This window comes from Pseudopipra pipra, chromosome 4 (genome assembly GCF_036250125.1).
Source record: "Pseudopipra pipra isolate bDixPip1 chromosome 4, bDixPip1.hap1, whole genome shotgun sequence".
NCBI lineage: Eukaryota > Metazoa > Chordata > Aves > Passeriformes > Pipridae > Pseudopipra > Pseudopipra pipra.
The window spans coordinates 29482816-29498153 of NC_087552.1; the positions used below are offsets into that span (position 1 = coordinate 29482816).

Genomic DNA, 15338 nt, shown 5'->3' on the forward strand with positions numbered 1-15338 from the left:
GATGTCAGTCACCTACCAGGTTCAGGAAGCACCAGTTCCCAGCCTGCATAACTAAGAAACAAGCTGCCCAGGGTAGTTTATTCCTAATCCTGGTGCTTAGTTATCACCAATTTAGCAATGAAAAAGTCCTTGCTAGTGGCTGAAGGCCTCAATAGCACAAATTATGTTTTTTTCTTAAAATGCTATTGAATTGTTTAACGGCATGTCTTAGTTAAATGTTGCATTAATTCAGATCTTTGTGTGTTGATTTCTTCTGTTAGCTAAAACAGTAACTTGTTTCATAAGGATTTTCAATTAGCATGGAAATAATGCAGCATAAATACCTATTTCTTGTAATTCAGGAATCTCCTATCTTCAGAAAAACCCACTGATCGGGTAGATGCTTGTTAATCAGCTTGAAGCTGTTAATATAAAATGAAGTTGCACTTTCAGTAAATCTAACTGTAGCAAATACAAGAAATAAGTTCTTGCATTTCCTCAGTGGTGAAATTAATATATCTGTTTTTTTGAAAGCATTTATCAAAGATTTAGGGTGCTCGTCTTCTGACTCCTGTGTGTTTTCGCTACCTAGGTGCTGTGGTGTTCTACAGGCTTCCTAATGTTCAAAATCATTCCTATGTAACATCACTTACATGCTTTTCAGTTCTTTTAGTGAAGAACTGAGTGGGGAGGGGAGGGGGTGCCAACTGTGAAATTGCATCCGATGTAACCAGTTGATTTCTTTTTGTAAACCTTCCAGTGTAAACGAGTCACATTGCATCATGGCAGCAGACTCTATGGAAATTGATGATGCTTTGTACAGGTATGAATATCTAATTTTTAAGCATTCCTCCTGACTTTTCAGGAACACTCATGTTTGCATGCAGTAATGTTGAAGACAAGGCTTGAAAACACTCTGTACTGCCAGTTAGTTAAAGGTGTGGATACTTGTGCTGCTGTGTCCCACCTTTTCTAATGCAAAAACCCCAAAATGTTCAGCCAGTGAAACAGAACCCACCTCTTGCTAAGTAAGTGGTGGAAACTGGTTGAATTGAAGATGCAATCTACCTTTCTTAAAATTGTTCCTTTATTGGGCTCATAACAGGTGTTTTCTGACCATTATTAGTATTTGACCAGTAAAAAGCATAGGTAAATATTATGGAGTTGTACAGAGTTTCAGTAGTAGCAATGATATTTACTTTTTGGAAAACAGGAATAATACTTCTCCTGTTTATAATATGGATTTCTTTCTGCCCGTAGCTTGTTTCTTCTTTGACAAAGTATATATTCCTCTCTTTCTTGTTCTCCATCTTCTTTCACTACCTTCTTTTTGCCTTTTCTACATTATGTAGTTTATCTCCTTCATAATTTCATTAATTCCTCAGTTTTTGCCATGCTTCTTGGTCCTCATAAACATCATTAGTATCTGTCTTATCCTCTGGACTTCAGAGTATTGGATTTTGAGGAACTTTTTTGTAGTTTTTTTTAAGTTATTTATTTTGTTATTAGTTTTATTTTAATTTGTTAACTGGGAGTGTCTTGAGATACTTGGCATGGTGATAGTTCAGAGAATCTCTACTGGAACAAATGGCATCCCTGGAAGTGTGATGGGATGAAAAGCTTTGTGTATTAAAAAAAAATTAAAAAATACTTGTATGCTGAACAAATTAAGCTTCTCTTTAATTTAGTGCAGTGATTCTGGTGGTGTAAGTATCACTACACTTTTTGGAAGTAGTCTCATGAAAGTCATGCTTTTCCTTGGTAAAAAAGGTGGTGTTTCGAATGGTTTAATTGTATAGTTGGAAGCTAGGAGTCTTTCAGAGTTCAGCTGTGGCACTCTCTACTTTGAAGTTTTTTGTTAACAAATTCTTTTGCTTGCTTGCTTGCTTGTGTCTTCAATAGTTAATTGCACAAAACTATAATCCTGAAGAAGTTTTGCATTGATTTAAAATGAAAAGTTATTTATATTCTCTAAAGCCTGGAACTGACAAGCTCTGTACTAAGAGCATTTCACTACATGGATTGTGAGTGCAAGTATGTTTGATCTGCATTTATTTCCTGAAGCACTGTGGAGTTCAGATACACATTTTATGTCCTCAGTTGTGCGTTGGATGGAGGGTTGGTAAAGAGAACTGTGTGTGTGTGTCACTAATGATGCACACTCACCTGCAGAACTTGCTATTGCAGATTAGAGACTTGTTAGGATAATAGAATAACTGAAAACATTTGAACTTTTTTTTTATTATTATTAGGATTTCTCAACTTGCTTTAATTAACTTTGTTTTATTGTGTTTTGATCTGAATTTATCTTTGCTGTAGTCGTCAGAGGTATGTTCTTGGAGACACAGCAATGCAGAAGATGGCTCAGTCCCATGTATTCCTGAGTGGTATAGGTGGTCTTGGTGTGGAGATTGGTAAGTTAGATAGCATTTATTTAAGGAGACACAAGTGTACGTAAATAGACTATCACAGAATACTTGTAAACTTAATTTTAAATATAGTAAACATGTCTGAAGTATCTGGGTGAATTTATATGTGCATGATGTATATGACTAATGTAGCAGATGCAGGAAAGATCCTGGACTTAAGTTATCATTTTACTAGAACAACATTTCAAATTTTGCTTTAAAATGTGCTTCCACGGGCCAGATTGCTTTACCCAAAACCTTGTGTCTTGGGTGAAGGTTTACGGTGGATAATCCAAGTTCTTCCATTAGGCATAAGTATCAATGAATGTAATACAGAACAGCTGTAGCCCAAATTATCCTTGGGTAGGAAATGGGAGGGTGGGAGGTAGGAGAACAGTACAGTTTGGTGAAAAATACTGTCCTGGTGCAAGAAACTCCTTAACAATTTCCCTTACCTCTTTATGAACAAGACGTGTCTTGGCTGGTTCGTACCTGGGGTGTTACCTCTTCAGTTGTCTGTAATGGTTCTCTGCACCAGATGCCAGAACAGTCATGGGGTTTTGCAGTTTATTGGCATTAGTATCTCTGTAATCACACAGTTGTGGGATGAACAGCTGACAAATGACCAATGTAGAGAGCTTTTTTAACCTTGCACATATTATTTTGCTTTCAGTGGTGCTGTAGAATGCTTGAGCCAAATCTAAAAGAGAAAAAAAAGTTATGAAGTTCTTAACAATGATGTACGTGTTATTGTCCACCTATATAACTATCAAGCTACAGATTTGCAAGAAACCTGCAACAGTCCCTAATTCTGTTTTTGTTTTGTTTCAGCCAAAAATATCATTCTGGCTGGGGTAAAGGTATGTAAAACAGTTCTGTTGTTGGATCTTCTTGGGTGATGATGAGAAAAAGGCACAACACTAGCTAGTTAATCTTAGGTTTCTGAATCTGTTCTTCAGTAGGATTGCAAAACATTTGAGAACCTGGGAGTGGAAACTTTCAATAATTTGGATGTTCTAGTGATGTGGTCAGATTCTCACGTTAATGTCCCCTGGATTCTGAAATAACTCGTAGAATATTTTATCCAGCTGCTGATCAGATATTGAATACTTTTGTACAAAGTGGCTTCTCCTAAATAGTGTGATATTAACTCAAAAGCCAAGCTGTTCAAAATACGTTATCCTATTTTGTCATCCATCAGAATCCTTTTGTGTAGTCGTTAGAATGGTTAAGTGTTTTAATCTAACATCTGCTCATGTGCTGCTGGGATTAATTTTATTAGAGAAGCCTTTTAAAATTCTTTCTTCCAATAGAAAAAAAGCTTATGAGTCTTTTAATTTACAGATCACAATTGCCTCGTATCACAATCTGGCAAAAATCATCTTTGATATTTAAATGCTGTCATCACAGCAAACTGTGAGGGAAATGCTTAATGAAGTGCATATTGGATATATGTTTCTGCCTCTCAAACAGTAAGAATTTTCTTGGGAAAGAGGTTGGAAGAGCTTGTTTGTGTACATGCTACAACTAAATCTTCTGTACTGCTGGTCCTCCAGCATTTTATGTGGAGCTTAATCCATCTTTTTGGGTGCTGTGACCATGTACACTTCTTCCAGTAAATGCTTTTTGCTGAACTTTCTTAGGCTCTTACAGTTCATGACACCAAGCACTGCACTAAATGGGATTTGGGGATCAACTTCTTCATCCACGAAGATGATGTTACCAATCAAAGGAACAGGTTGGTGAAGTCTTTAGAGTGAGGGACGACTGAACTTGACTAGGAGTAACAGTTTCATCAATGTCAAAAGTAACATTTCGTTATCCAAGAGCTACTAATACATATCAAATACCTGTTAAACCCTTAGCCTGGAGTCGCTGGCTTTGAGTACAGTGCCCAGGTAGATATTAGAGGAAGTCTAGATTGGGACTGAGGTTCTGAGTCACACATCTCACTTCTTGTTATTGTGAGCTTGTAATGTGAATTTAATGGTGGGGGCCACTGTACATTTCTTCCTTGGGCTTTCTCAGACACTCGTACAAGACTATACAACAGTCGTGACATCAGACCATCAGTGAGTCCTGCTGTATATTGGGCAGAGCTGTTTTTCTCATACCTGCTAGGAATTTGAGTGTGAATAAGAGTCGATGGCTGTTGCCAGGGAACTTCATGAGGGACTCTTGTAGGGCATGCGTGGAATGAAATTCTGTATTGAAAATGTATTTTGTAGTTATATAAAAAATTTGAAAATTGCTGTTCTTTCAGGGCTGAGGCCACACTTCATCATATTGCAGAACTCAATCCATATGTCCATGTAGCAGCATCAACTGTGCCACTAGATGAAACCACAGATCTGTCTTTTCTGAAGCAGTACCAGGTATGTCACTCTTAAAGCAGTTGTATGTGTATTTGGCTCAGAGCAAGCAACTTGGTTTTTTTTTTATGGAAGTAAATAAAATAAGAAACTTTAAAGTACATACTGAAGGGATTATAAAGAAAGAAGTAGGTCTTGTATTTATACCAGTGAAAGTGTTGTGCTTGTTTTTTTCCAAGGCTGAAGCAGCGGTTTTGTGTTCCTAGCACTTTCTTATGACACTTATTATTGAATTTACTATGACAATAAATAGCTAAGTGGGGTTGTCATACAATTTTTTTTGTTTGAAGTTGAAACTGTGACCTTCTTTTGCAGCTGCATAGCACAGGTGCTCTACATATATTCTGTGTGCTGTATTCCAGGCAGTAGAAACTCAGGCTGTATAATAGGAAAGATCTTTTACGTATGTATGTATCTAAAGAAACGCAAGCACCTCTGTGGTGGAGTGAGGATGTTTACAGTTGGTCAGTCACTTATCTCTTGCCTATGTGCAGGAGAACAGTGGGGAGCCTTTGCAGTGTGGCTGGCATTTATACACAAGCACACCAAGTTTCTGAATGTCCCAGCTACAATAAGCTGTGTATAACTGGGACCCAATACTATCCTAGATGTTAAAAGAATGCTTGCAGAAATTGTATGTCTGCAATTCTATGAGCGCCAGTACTTGAAGCTTATGTAGACTTCTTGGTGTGCACTGATGAGTATCATTTGTGTCTGTTTTGTTAGCTTTAATCTTAAAATTAAGATCTGCATTTTCGCTGAGATTATCCATAATTGTTTTGGTAAATGTTCTAATTAAGTTTTGAATTTCGCAGCTGCAGTAAAAAAAAAAGAGAATTTGCTGTTCCTGATCTTACTCATTTTGTTTTCAGAACTTGTGAAGCACTAAACCAGCCTGTTCAAATGAGAGAACTTCCTCAGTACTGCTGTCTCTGCTATGTGTGGGGGATAGGAGTCAGGACACCTGAGTAACTTACTCTTAGTACTACTTTTTCCATAGCCTGAAGATATTGATTGCTTTCAGTGTCATAGAAGTATTTCTGTTCTTGTTCACAGTGTGTCATATTGACTGAAGTAAGTCTGTTGCTGCAGAAGAAGATTAATGACTTCTGTCATGCTCAGCAGCCACCTATTAAGGTAATAGAAAAAATGAAGGATGTGAATAATCTGTACAGTGAGCATTCTGTGAACCTCCAGCATGTTCTTTCCCAAAGTGAAGAAAGCTGGTTATGAGGTTTATATTCTATGCAGATGGCATGTTGGTGGAACAATCAAAGTTTTGGAAATATGATGCTGCTACTCTGTACATGTGTCTGATATTATCTGGATACCACTACAGATAACCATAGCTTGGTTCTTAATTGAAAAAAAATATAGTGTTAAAGAAATAGTTTTCACTGTTAACTCACAATTGTTCTGAAAGACTGTGCTGAGACTGAAGAATGTGCTGAGATTGAATGTAACAGTAGTAGAAATGGCAGTATTTCACTGTTTTTTGTGTGTGGGTTCAGAAATGCTTGTGCAAGTTCAAAGTCTGTTATGAATGCTGTGCTATGTAGTCAGTGGCCTGAGTACACATGACAGGTTTCCACCATAGAAGTTAAACCTGCTAGCCTTCATCAAGATTCATTCTGAGGCATCATTCCTTTGGCTTATGCTGTTCTAGGGATACTAATGATTTTTACTTTCTCTTGAAGTTTATCAGTGCAGATGTATATGGAGTATGTTCACGTTTGTTTTGTGACTTTGGTGATGAATTTGAAGTGCTGGATACAACGGGAGAAGAGCCAAAGGAGATCTTCATTTCAAATATAACACAGGTAAGGGAAGAAAGTCGTTGTGCTGCTTTACTTTTCTTTGGCTGTTTGAAAAAGCAGTTTAAAATTGGCAGTATATCAAAGGCAAACAAAGTTACTTCATTCTTGTGTCTCAATCAAAACCAACCATGTTAACATTGTAGAGCATATTGATGCCTCCTGGTTGTTACTGCCAATGTAACATCACAGTATTGAATCCTTTATTTTTTAATTGGAGAGAGAGAAAGAGAAAGAAATGAGATGTAGAGAGAAGAGGACATAATTTAGGTGGGATTAGGATAAATCTTCTAAGGAAGCCCTGAAATAGGCATGAAAAGAGCTCTTTTTATAAGAAACTGTGGCACATACAATCTTTTGTGATCTACTGAGGCTGTGTATCCTGTATGCTGATGTCCAGCTTTGTAAGCTTCCTAACTTTCAAGAATGAGTTTGGGGTGTCCTTTTTAAGGAGATCAGACAGAAAGGAAGCATGGAGTAATAAGGACCATTCACAAGACTTTATTTCTTAGTGCCTGTGAAAATTTCTCTGTACAAGTAGTGTACTTTTGGTTTGGAAAACAGATATAAATTTGCTGCTATTTCAGAACAGAACAATGAATTGGTATGAAATAACAAATGGAGTTTGCAAACGTGCTGAGACCTGTAAACAGTGAAAATAAAGTTTGTGTTATAGAAACACTTAAAGTAGGACTGGAAATGTTGTCATAGGTAACTCTCTTACTATGACAGAAATGAGGTGTAAAAAGTATTAGTCTGCAGTTTCAGTAGCCAAAAAGCTATGTGCCTACAATAAAACATGACCCCTCTGCAGGGGTCATGCTTTCCTCATTTCAAGATGCTTTCCTCCTTGTTAATTTTGCCATTTTTTATTTCAGTCAAATCCTGGTATTGTCACTTGCCTTGAAAATCATCCACACAGACTTGAAACAGGACAGTTCTTAACCTTTCGGGAAGTTAATGGAATGTCATGCTTAAATGGATCTACACACCAAATAACAGGTAAACTTGCTGACTCATTTGGTAGGTATTTATTTTTTGGCCTGGTTTAGCTCACTGTAGTGTTAGTTACTGTAGCCAGAGGAGTGCTGGATTATGCAGACCTCCAGTGAGCTTGCATTAAAAAAATTGTGTTTTGGCACAAAGCTCTTTCTAGTGTTATCTTGACTCTATTTCCATTTAGTAAAGTCTTTCCAAACTCAGGAGTTAACTCTTGCCACTTAAGGAGCCAATGGAAATGCTTAGCCAGTGGAATCTACTTGGCAGCTTCTGAGCTTTTGTCATTAGTTGGCTGATGAAACTGGTTTGGTTTTTGGAGGGTCCTATAATACCTGTGTTTCTGTCATGGTTTTGGGTGCCACTTTGTGTGTCACTTGTAGGTTTTTTTGGGTGACAGTTTAAGTGTACAGCAATGCATTGACATGGCTCTCGTTCTAAGCATGCTTTTGAAATTATTTTCATTATTTATGTCTACTCTGCTTTGTTCTGCTTGTAGTGTGCATGTCTCATGGCATACTACTTGGTTCCTTTTGGATGGTGGGGAATTTTGCAGTTTCCAGATCTCAATGCCTGTTTGTTCGGAGGAGAAGAGAGAGCAAGTGGGTGGGGGTTGGTTGGTTGTTTTTAACTATTTTGTGGTCTGAGGCAAAAAACAATACCCTTGGAACATGCGGTTGAATCTGTTTTCTCTGGACCCATGTGATTTTGCTAGTGCTGATGCTGTGGCCAGTTTCTTCTTAATCATGGCCTAGCTTTTGTTTTCAGTTTTGTTAATGTTAATGAATTAACATTTTTTGTGTCTTTTTATCTGAACCATGCTTCACATGTATGAGAGGGAAGATGTGACAAAATAGTCCAGCTGCCCTTTTTGATTTCCTGTTTTTCTCATCACAGGGCTAAAATCCTACTCTGAGCAGTATTCTGGACACTTCTGTGCACAGTCTAAATAAAACTGAGTGTGATTTCATTTTTGTTACAGAGCTGTGGTCATCAGAATTCTTTTTAAATCTGCTGCCACTTAAAAAAGCTCATTTCATAACAGATCATGTGAAACTAATACTTTAACCCAGAAACTGGCAGAGGGACAATCCTGTTACGAGGATCAGCTGTGTTTTATGCTTTCAAAGCAAGGTTGCACACTACAAAATTACAGCACAAAAAGCATTGGCAAAACCCCACGTTGTTGTATACAGAATTATAGCATCCAATGACACTTTGAATTATCAGTCACTATTTATTCTCTTGTCTTTTCAGTGGTGTCACCTTATTCCTTCAGCATTGGTGATACATCAGAAATGGAGCCTTACTTACATGGAGGCATAGCTGTGCAAGTGAAGACTCCCAAGATGTTTTACTTTGTAAGTGTGTGCTTGACATAGCTGAGTTCTTGAGTGTTAATGGTCTGAGCACTGGAAGCAGAGTTCAGCAGATACATGATTTTGTTACCAGTTATTTGGGTTTACTTAATTTTATTGGATGAGAATAGTGATACTGATTTATTAAATGACAGAGAATAGGAAATACTTCAAAGTTACCTACCATTGTAGAGAAAAAAATTAATTATGGGCAGACTAGCCCTGTACTGCTGGGATAGGCTTCAGAAAGGTCTACAAATATGTGGTTTATTGGCGGCCTTCTGAGAAGAGACAACTGGGTGAATTTGTAAGAGGGCTTGCAATACACATGCTGCCTTTATGGGCCTGCAGAAGGTAGATCCTGACTGCCCTCAAACATTCTTCTAAAAAGCTGGGAGTGAGGACCAGCTGCTTCTGATGTGAGAATGCACAGCACTGTGTCTTGTCTCTGTGAAGCAGTAGCTTCCTGTTCCTCTGGAGTGGGGAAGTTCTGCAAGCAAACAGCCAGTTGCCAATAAAATCCCTGGTAACTAATCTCAGAGCAGTTTCCTAGAATCATAGAATATCCTTTGCTGGAAGGGACCCACAAGGATCATGGAATCCCATCTCGTGGCTTTGTACAGGACAACCCCCAAAATCGCACCCATTTAAAGATGAGTCTTGCCACTAGGATGTGAAACCTGTCTGACATTTTTTGATAGACAGAACTTGCAGTAGATGATTATTTTAAGCATCTTTTGTGGATTAATAATAGAGAGTAATAGCAATGCTAGTAAGAAAAGATTTGTTTCTTAGTCTCTACAGAAAGAGTATTGTTTTGTCAGGTAGCAGCGACTGTTGTGTTCTTAAGTAGTGTGTTGTTGTCATGAATTCTTGTTTTCCAGGAACGGTTGGAGAAGCAGATAACAAATCCGTTATGCCTTGTTGCAGATTTTAGCAAGCCTGAGGTAATCAGAATGTGGGGATATGGGCATAAGTGCTTTAATATTTAAACTACATGTTCTCATCTGTAGCTTTATGTTTAGAATAATATAATTTCCTAACTATTCTATATCAATTAAATACCATTTTAAAGTGTGAGGTAGGAGTGAGGTATCAGTTTGTGTAGTCACACAGAATTTACATTATGATTTAGATCACCACAGAGGCTCGTTATCCATGATTTGCAACAAGTATGTTGTAAATGCACAGCTCAGCCACCTTTGCTGTTTAAAATCTCAGGTTTTGATAAGTCTTTAATTCAGGACAGTTGAAATTTTGCAAGCGACACAATGATTTCTTTCCTATATTTAATAATATTAGTTGATAAAAATCACACTGATAGCAAAGCTGAAATAATCATAAAAAGGTGATCACAGGTGGGTTGGAAACTGGAATTAATAGTGTAAGGATACTTTTCTTATTTCTTTGAAAAAAAATGATTCAGAGATCTTTTTAAAATCTGTGAGAGGACACTAGCAGTATTTGCCTCTATCGCGCTTTTAGATAAGTATTGTGGACATGAAAGGCATGTAAGTCTCTGGCTTATTAAAATTTTAAACTAAACAATGTTGATGTAATGATTTTTTTGTTTGTTTGGTAATATAGGGTCTGACTTACCTGTTAAGATTTTCTACTTTTCACTTTTAATGCTGGGCCTTATTATTGACAAAATGCAATGCATTATAGTGTCTAGTTAAAAGAAGATTACTTCATTTTCCAATTTCAGCACTAAATTCTTTTGGGGACTCTTCCGTTGGACTTAGTTGAAATGGCTGCTGAATGTGCTTGAAGGGTATTACATTAACACTGAGTAATACTTCTTGTAAAAATATTAGTATGAGATATTTCAAATTCACTTTTTAATGCTATTTAAAAACTTTTTTTGAGCGTTGTGGTTAAGAGACAAGGAAGTGAAATAGTAACAGAAGAGTTCAAATAGTTGCTTTTGTTTCTTTTGTTTTTTCTCTAGTTTGTAACTGATCAACAGTTATTGTTGTCTTAACAGACTCCTTTGCAGATCCATGTTGCCATGCTTGCCTTGAACCACTTCCAGGAGAACTTTGGTCGCGGACCGAACATTGGGTAATGCAGCACTTTTGTCTTTGCTAAGCTTTGAATCAGGCAGATCTCTCCTCTTGTTTGATTGTAGTTACTGGTTTGATGTGCAGCAGGGTACCTTGTCTGTCTGGTACTTAATAGACCACATAGAAATGAAAAGTTGAAATCTAGATGAAAAATGTTACCTATTGCATGCATCTGGGTGTGTGACAGGGCCTTCCCAATGTAGCAATGACACTTTCTGGTCCCAGGTAGACAGAAACAGCTTATGCAGGAAGGCCTTCTCTGTTCTTGTTTTTTCATGTGGTGTGATTAATATGGAAGAGTTGTTTCAGTGATCCCAAATTATCTTGTAGTTTATGGGTTTAAAAAAAAGATCTGAAGGGTTTGGTTTTCATTTTCAGTATTTTTTTATTCAGCTGTAGTTCTTGATTTGCATAATTTTGAGCTAAATGAGACAAAACTACTTACAAAGTGTAAATCTTAAAACTCTACTTGCTTATTGGCTTTTACACTGAGACTCTTGTTCCTGAGCTATCCCTAACGTTTAGAAATACATCTTTAATGCTTACTGTTAAAGACAGTGTAAATTTCCAGACTCTTCCTACTGTATCCATTGCTTTTTTCTTCCACTGATCATGTTTCTAGAAGGACTCATCATTGTTGTTTCTACCCTGATGTCTAGATGCCTTCAGGATGCTGAGGAAATGCTGAAAATAGCCATGTCTATAAGTGAAACACTGGAAAATAAAGTGAGTAAGGAATCATTGTCATTATAAGTAATTTTTTAATGTGCATATTTAGTTGCCTAAAGGTCATGCTTTAGTTGTCGGTCTCTGGATCCATCTTCAGATGGATCAGCTGGCTTTCTGAAGGCCATGCACGGGAACAGAATGGTGTTTCAGCATGGGTTCAACTGAATGTTCACCTGACACGAAGGCTGAATCCTTTGGCTATGTGAATCCAGTTTTTAAACAAATGCATATGATAAATGCAGGATATATGGTGGATCTGTCTTGGCTGGAAACGTTTTTGCTAGTCAGAGTGAAATAATTTGTCTTTTACTGAAGAATAATAATCTGTAAATCTGTCAAGAACTGACTTTGCTCATTGAGGGGATAAATTTGTTACCGTGTCTTACTTTTCAGCCTCAGGTAAATGGTGATGTGGTAAAATGGCTGTCTCGGACTGCTCAGGGATTTCTACCTCCTTTGGCTGCAGCAGTGGGTGGTGTTGCTAGCCAGGAAGTCTTGAAAGCAGTAACGGGAAAATTTTCTCCATTGCAGCAGTGGGTAAGACTGTCTTTGTTTTTGGATGTTTATTTTGACATGTTTTGAATGGATAGTTATGTGTAAAGTGCTGTACGATCAAAATAACCTGAACAACTTTTATAACATGAAAATAAAAAAAAAGACTCGAGACTAAATTTAGTAAAAACCACGTTTTTATGTGTACAATAAAAGTACAGCCAGTTTTATTAAAATTTTTTGCACCTGGAGTTCACACAACACATTTTTTCACACAAGCAAAGAGAGCATTGGCTTATTAGTTCATGGCTGCAAAGGTGTGATATAGGGCAGATGCCAGCTTAAGCTACTATACATAAGAGCAGTACTTTCAGACTCTGAGGATAAATATCAGAGTAAAGTTAGATTAAAAAACATCACAGTCTTCACTGTTACCTTTGGAGGGGTAACATGCTTGTCCTTGCAGCTCACCTGTTTGAATGAGCTTTTTTCCCCTCTGTGTCCAGTTACTTTTTCCTGCTTTTTTCCTGAAGTAAACTGTAGGGTACCAAATGCTGTATAGTCTTCCACTGACAGTAAGAACTTAGTGCTTCTAAATTTCTAGACTCTGTTGTTCATAGAAAATAGTTAGTAATGTTATTTTAATTTTAAAAACTATTTTTCATAGGTTTTTATGGTGTGTTTTTTTTTTTTTTCAGCTATATATAGATGTGTTAGACATTGTAATGCCTCTGGAGAAGGTGGGCTCTGAAGAATTTCTCCCACGGTAAATACAACTACAATCTACTGGCTTATGTACACATCTGAGTTTCAAGCAGGCACAGAAGATGTCTTTTAAACTTAATTCAGTGCTATTTGCAGCACTGAATGGGTTTGGAGTTAAGAATGTATGTCCTATTTGAGCATGGGAGGAACAGGAATGATAGCTTCTGACTTTTTTAGTTACATCAAAGTGCAGTTTGGCATCAATGGTATTACCATGATAAATGGCAACTTGCTGTTCTCCTGTTTTTATCTCCTGTGCCTGCATAGGGGAGATAGGTATGATGCCCTGAGGGCCTGTATTGGAGACTCTCTGTGCCAGAAGCTCCATGATTTGAATGTTTTCTTGGTGAGTATGACTGACACACCTTTTGCAAGTGCCTTGTTGATAGAACTAATGTCCACTGTCTTCAAAATAATGAGGGCAGTTCTGATGTGTGCCATTGAGGAATAAATGGTCCAAAATTTTAATGGGGCTTCTCTATTATACTTGTTTTCCTGGTTTTCACTTATGCGTCTGACTTAAATTGTGATTTTCTTTAGGTTGGCTGCGGAGCGATAGGCTGTGAAATGCTAAAAAACTTTGCACTTCTTGGTGTTGGTACTGGGCAAGACAAAGGATTGGTAAGTCACTTGTTAACCTTGCTTCTCTTATTAAAAAGTAATGTGATAAGGAATAATTAAATAAATTACTAAAAATGTTAAAAGTCTGAGTCTTATTTCAGGTTGATCTCTGTGCAGAGGGTACAATGGCCTCGGCATACAGTGGAAGAAGTGTGCAATTAGAAACAGAACACATAAAATACAGTCTTGCTGTATTTTGATTTTAAAACAAAATTTAGTCAGTCAGGATAGGCAGAGCTTTTAACCAGAGCTGATGCCAACAGCAGTGCTTTGTTTTGAAAAGTGTCTGTAGAGATTGCATTAGTATCATTGCTCAGTGCTACACTTAAGTTGTAACTTCAGCTGTTGCTTTTGCCCCTTCTGACTTAGGTTACAATTACAGATCCAGACTTGATAGAGAAATCCAACTTGAACAGGCAGTTTCTTTTTCGACCTCATCACATACAGGTAGGCTTTCTTATTCAGTAAATTTTCTGGACTATTGTTGTGTTTCCCTGTCCTGTGTCTCCACAGCGAGCTGAATTGTGTCTGTACTTCTGTCTAGAAAAGACTTAAAGGCTGTAATGAAATCCAAGCTTTTAAAAAACAATACCTAGAACTGCAATGGCATCCCACTTATCACTGGTATCAGTTGAGCAAAATTGGATTGTCTAACCTTAATGTGTGCTGGCGTCTTTGACTAATGAAATCCCTCAGACTTGACAATCAGGAGTGCTGTGTTGCATAAGAAGTTGCCACGGGTTAGTATGTTAGAAATACTTTACTGTAACATTGAAATTCAGGGAAAATAAAACAACCGAAAACAGACAGTGCTGGCAGAAGTGTTCTCAATAGACCTCAGTAGTGCTACTGCTGATGGAACTTCACCAAAGTTGCTATCTTCTGACTTCATTCAGTCTCCATTAAGCTGATAAATATCTTTGAAAAAAAAACTACATTCAGTAAGTGCATGACACAGCTGTTAATTCCTTAGAAGCAGAGAGAACATCCTCGAACTTGCAAGCACAGCACAAAATAAAAAAGGTGGCTCAGATCTTGACAGCAATGTGGAAAAAGGTTTCCCCTGCCCAAAACCCAGCAGCTGAATTTTCTGCCTCCTGTTTATGTGTAGCAAATCTGGGAACAGATTACACTTTTGATAGATAGATAAATGGAATGTGAATCCTTCAAGCTTTCAGAAGCCACACTGTCTTGAGTGCTGATCCCTAGATAACTGAATGTAGTATGGCTAGAAGTGTCAGGTAGGTTAAGAACTCTCTTTCAGTTTAGCTTCTGAAATTGGCTTTGTATGGAATACCTTGCAGAATTGTGATTATTCACAGCTGTTTGATGTCTATGCTGCATAGACATGGTCACAGTTACTAATGGGTTTATCCTCTGACAGTCATGAACTGCTCCTTTCTTAGGGCATTTTGAGAGCATGAGAGGCAACATGTGGCATCAGTTTTAGTTACTCAATAAACTTCTGCACCATTCAAGCGCTTTCACCATGTGATCTCTGACACACTACTTTAAATAAAACTAAAAATAAAAAACTCCTATATTAATAAGATATATATCAGTGAGGGAGGTATATGATTAAAAAATTTCCTGTATTCTGTGTTTTGCATACTAACATTTCTGTCAGTGAATTGTTGTTTGATCAGCAAATGAAGTCGATATTTCTGTGTTTCAGATGTTCTTTATCTCAATATTGTTCTTTATCTCGGTCTCCGTGTCATAGTTATGTATATTTATG

General features: G+C 37.4%; 1 protein-coding gene across 1 annotated transcript in view; it reads left to right on the forward strand.

Moving 5' to 3' along the window:
• UBA6 (ubiquitin like modifier activating enzyme 6) overlaps positions 1–15338 on the forward strand; it is a 29955-nt gene that overhangs the window by 1422 nt on the left and 13195 nt on the right. Inside the window, exons 2-18 of the mRNA XM_064652159.1 lie at positions 740–802; positions 2299–2393; positions 3219–3247; positions 4031–4125; positions 4651–4762; positions 5816–5896; positions 6457–6579; positions 7452–7575; positions 8827–8930; positions 9812–9874; positions 10915–10991; positions 11653–11719; positions 12116–12259; positions 12913–12980; positions 13247–13325; positions 13520–13600; positions 13970–14047. Coding sequence (XP_064508229.1) covers positions 762–802; positions 2299–2393; positions 3219–3247; positions 4031–4125; positions 4651–4762; positions 5816–5896; positions 6457–6579; positions 7452–7575; positions 8827–8930; positions 9812–9874; positions 10915–10991; positions 11653–11719; positions 12116–12259; positions 12913–12980; positions 13247–13325; positions 13520–13600; positions 13970–14047 — 1461 coding nt within the window. The 5' untranslated portion in view covers positions 740–761. The remainder of the gene's footprint in view (positions 1–739; positions 803–2298; positions 2394–3218; positions 3248–4030; positions 4126–4650; positions 4763–5815; positions 5897–6456; positions 6580–7451; positions 7576–8826; positions 8931–9811; positions 9875–10914; positions 10992–11652; positions 11720–12115; positions 12260–12912; positions 12981–13246; positions 13326–13519; positions 13601–13969; positions 14048–15338) is intronic.